At 49.5% G+C, this 4,449-nt stretch overlaps 1 protein-coding gene across 1 annotated transcript; it reads right to left on the reverse strand.

The window, feature by feature from the left end:
* Positions 1 to 376: 376 nt before the first annotated feature.
* Positions 377 to 3,993, reverse strand: LOC117383960 (transcriptional repressor scratch 1-like). Its single transcript, XM_033981211.2, has 2 exons — positions 3,689 to 3,993; positions 377 to 1,356 (listed from the first exon to the last, which is right to left on the reverse strand). The coding sequence occupies exons 1-2, from the start codon at positions 3,801 to 3,803 to the stop codon at positions 629 to 631; spliced, it is 843 nt and encodes a 280-aa protein (XP_033837102.1). The 5' UTR covers positions 3,804 to 3,993; the 3' UTR covers positions 377 to 628.
* Positions 3,994 to 4,449: the final 456 nt, after the last annotated feature.

The following is a 4,449-nucleotide window of genomic DNA, read 5'->3' on the forward strand; positions in this document are numbered from 1 at the left end:
ATATGCTTTGGCCTGATAAAAAAGTCAACAAAAATCCAACCTACAGATACAGAAAGTAAAGTGCAACCCATCTCCAAACGCACTGTTGACAAATCATGTATAAATAAATCAATAAATAACACTAGTTAGAATAGAATTGGAATAATTTTAGGCAAAGTGCTAAACAACAAATAAATAAAAAAAGGTTATTTACCTCAGTATTGGCAAAAATATGGTCACTTGGTGCAGCAGAACATTATTATTATTAGTATTATTATTATTATTACTACTATTATTATTACTATATTCCCCCCTAGAAAAGAGTTGTACTGTGTGCAGACAAACCCACTGGTTTAGGCTGACTCGAGTCTTTCATCCTCAAACAGACGCAGTCAGGAAGCTGTCTCTGCCTCCCACATCAGAGCAGAGTGAGGAGTGTTCAGGAAGTGCATGCGGAAAATCAGATACATCCTTAAGTGGGCAAATCTCAAGGAGAAAAATTGTGCTATCTTCATCATGTTCATGTCATTAAAAGGCTCCAGGACAGGGGGCGCTAGTGTACGCGGCTGAGGGAGGCGAGGTCATTTCAGAGCAAAAATAGATGATGTTCATTGTGAGAGCGCGGTACAGTCTGGTCCATGTGAGGGGGTCATGCGTCGAGGGGGCCCAGTGGAGAGAAGGGTCCTTTGAAGCAGGCCGACTCGTAGTGCTTGTTCAGGTAACTCTTGAGGGCAAAGGTCTTGTTACAGCGTTTGCACTTGAAGTGTTTGAAGGCGGAGTGCGTCTGCATGTGTGCACGCAGGTTGGAGCGGTCAGCGAAGGCCTTCCCACAGTGAGCACAGCCAAAGGGCTTCTCCCCCGTGTGCGAGCGCATGTGTCCCTGTAAGAGCCACGGCCGGCTGAACGCCTTCCCACAGATGTCACACTTGTGCTTGAGGTCGTGGGTGAGCAGGTGCATGGCCATGGCGGGCATGGACACGTACACTTTACCACACGTGGGGCATTTCTTGGCCAGCTTGCTGTCCAGTGAGCGGTGCGTCTGTTTGTGGCGGCTCAGGTTGGAAGACGTGGCGTAGGTTTTGCCGCACTCGTTACAGGTGTGCCTCTGGATGTTGCGGGGGCTGCCCAAGGCTTTCCTTCTGGAGCGGCCGTCCGTGATGAAGAAGGCATCCACTGTGTAGCCATCGCTGACTGCTGCTACTCCGTTTATGTAAGTGTCTGTGATCTCTGAGGCCGGGCTGTCCGGGGACTCGGAGTCAGGGGCCCCATAGTCACTGTGCAGTCCGTCATACAGAGGGTCCGGAGAGGGCACCTTGATCCCATTATCGCTCTCCCTGTCGTACACCGAAGGGCTGATGTAGTCACTGATGTAGCCAGCTGCAGAGAGAGACCACCATCACATCAGACACATTATTTCACTTTTAGAAGAACTTGGACAAGTCAGAGAGTACAGCAGCACCCTAACATACTGCAGACCTCCAGGTGGGGCATCACTCTGTGCTTTGAGCTGCACAGGGACAAACAAGAGCCTCATTAGACCTGTGCTACTGGACACAGCTAACACTAACTAAAGGTAAAGAAGAGAGGGCACCTGCGCCTTTTCGTCAAGAGTCTGTGCATTGACTCACAGCTCAGAGAGGAGCTATTCTGAGTCAGGTGAAAGATCTAAACAACGCTTTTGCACTAGACTACTCCAGGTTTATATGTAGTCTTGGTTTACCATGGGAAAAATCTAAACATGTAATATAGTGTCTAATGTCTGTATAATGTAATGTAATGACTGATGTTTACTGTGATCCTCTTTGGAGAGCACACTCTAATTGCAGTGTGCAGTGTTTGTGAACTACTCTCTATGAGTGCTGGAGTGCCAACTGTAACTACCTTTATGAACAGAAACATGTGGTCTGAATATTGTCTCCCAGAACATCTGTGTTTGCCTGCACACCTGTGGCCAGCAGTGGAGTGTTCCACTCCTGTGCCGTAAACAGAGGCTGTTTAGAGGATGTAAAAGTGCAGAGAGAAGGAGAGCAGCTCAGCGGCTGACCCTGGTCTGGAGAAAGCTGAGGTAGCAAGTGTAAATGAGCATCAGCACCACGGACAGCTCCAGCACTGCGGGTCAATGGCTCCGTGACAGCAGCTGCGCGCGCTCAGTGCTGCACCGGGCCTCGTGGCAAAACACACACTGATACACATCCGGGACTTTCCTGCTTCCCAGACGCAGCCTCCGGGTATGTGCAGGGCTAATGCCCGGGCTGCTGGGGGGCTGCTGGGTTTAGAGAAAGTGGAGGGTAAGCTTTCTCCTCTTAGTTTTTTTATGAACCAAAGGAGGCTGTGCAATACACAGAAGAACACTTTTTCTGAGTTGTTCCTCCCCTGCGTCTGGGCTGTCTTTTTGGATGTCATGCAACAAGCTGTATGATATTGCCTCCGCGTGTTGTCACAAAAACAACAACTTCCTCTGTAGGTCCTGCTGTACATGGCTGCCTCACAAACATGGCACGCCACAAAGCTGGGACATGAATAATTCCCAAAGCTCCGTTCAGGCAGAAAGCTTCTTTACACGGGCCGCTCTACGGCTGTGTGACTGTGTGATGCTGTGATGTGGGGGAGAGACAAAGGTGGCCGGGGCAGGCCGGATTGCATAGCTCTGCTGAGGCGGCAGATCGCGTGTCAGAACGCTGGGGGCTTGTTAACTTGGTGTTAAAAATACGCTGCTGACAGCCACTTAGCTTTGTGAGCCAACATGCCATAACGCACGTGCCATGGCGCACGCGCTTTTCCTGTGCCTAAAATCAACTTATAAAATGAAAATAAGGCTAAAATGTCGTTAGGCCTTCAACAAGATCAATTCAACAGTTGGACCACAAGTTGAAGACGTGTTGACGAATAGTCGATAAGACAATGTTCAAATCATCTCAAGTTAAACAGCTTTTATATGAGCGACGTGATTAGAGTGCGTCACAGAGACAGACGCACGTCCTCAGCAGCCCACGTGGGAAAATGAGTGGGTCCAGTGCTTTGTGAAATGTCACAAAAACAATAGACATGAGTAAATGAGGGCAGTATCGCAGCACTCATTTAAACTAATGCATTCATAATCCAAAGTGCAACAGCGTCTCACTAATTGGCCGAGCCCATAAAGTTGCGCAGACAACGACAGCCTCAGTCCATCTTTATCTCTATTAACCTTACTTAAAGCGCGTAGGGGGTACAAGTCCACGCTGACTATGAGCCAAAATCGATGAAACACGGGGAGCGCTGGATTTAGCTGATTTCTCAAGTGACCTTTCCGCTTCAGCGACAGTCGACTCCTCCAGTGTTGCTTGAATTCCCTCAGTAAATAAGGCGCGGGCTGCTCTTATTGAGACTGGCACTTCGTTAAAGCGCTGCTGTGGTGCTCGGGGCATCACTCACAAACTCAGATAAAATTAGGCTGATTCAGCAGCTGTTGCACTGCACTTCGCATCCCCGTCTCCAGACCCAGGGGTGATTGGACGTTACAGCTAATGATCAAATGCTTTTTTCGATTATCTGTTATATGTCTGCGTAATATGTGCACAGCATCCAGTGAAGTTACCAGCTAATTATCTTAAGACCAGCTCAAGCAGCACCTGTTAGCGTACAACAGGTAGATAGTGCAACACAAAAAAGCTGCTGGGTTTAAATGGAGCGATGCATTTGGGGAGGAATATGTGCGTAATGGACGTACCTTTCTCGTGGAGTCTGAGGCTGAGGTCCGTCCGGTGTCGGTATGCGTTCTCCAAGTCCGCCCCGTTGGAGAAATCATCCAGTTTTACCTTCTTCACCAGGAAAGACCTCGGCATGATGGCTTTCTCACGGACTCACACGACGCGCAACACGGTCCCACAAAAAGGCCAGCGTGACCCTCTCCACGGACTTTCGCGTTTTATACCTTCCACTTCCACTTCCTGCCAGCCTATTTAGTCCTCCAGTTCCAGAACAACGGGGAACGCAACTTCAGCACCGGACAGCTCCTCCAAACTCGTCCGGGGAATAAAAACACGAGGACGAACAAACGAAAGCTGTGGATCCCGGGCTCTTCCTTTGGGTCTATCCGCAAGCACAGTCCCTGGTCCCCGCTGCACGGCTCCACAGCATCCCCTCTGCCTTCCTCTGGTTCCCTCGCTCTGCGCCAGCTCCTTCCGTGTGCGTCTGGCGATCAGCTGTTGGCTTTTATAGGACACACACGCGCGCACGGGAGGAGAGAGGCACGCGGGTAGAGGGAGTGCTTAATTTAATCCATCCCACGTCTCTGGGGAGCGGCGACTGGCCCCGATGATTTATTGAAGCTGTTATCACCCCCCTCTTTCTCTTTCTTTCTCTGTCTTTGAGTCCCCTTCTTCTGCTCATTTTGGTGCGCGTGCGTTGTGTTTCGTGAAGATAAGAATGGAAATTGTTAGGTTTTCATTGATTTGATGCAGCCGTGTCAGTGAATGTTCGCTTGATTAT

Source organism: Periophthalmus magnuspinnatus, chromosome 16, assembly GCF_009829125.3.
Source record: "Periophthalmus magnuspinnatus isolate fPerMag1 chromosome 16, fPerMag1.2.pri, whole genome shotgun sequence".
Taxonomy (NCBI): domain Eukaryota; kingdom Metazoa; phylum Chordata; class Actinopteri; order Gobiiformes; family Gobiidae; genus Periophthalmus; species Periophthalmus magnuspinnatus.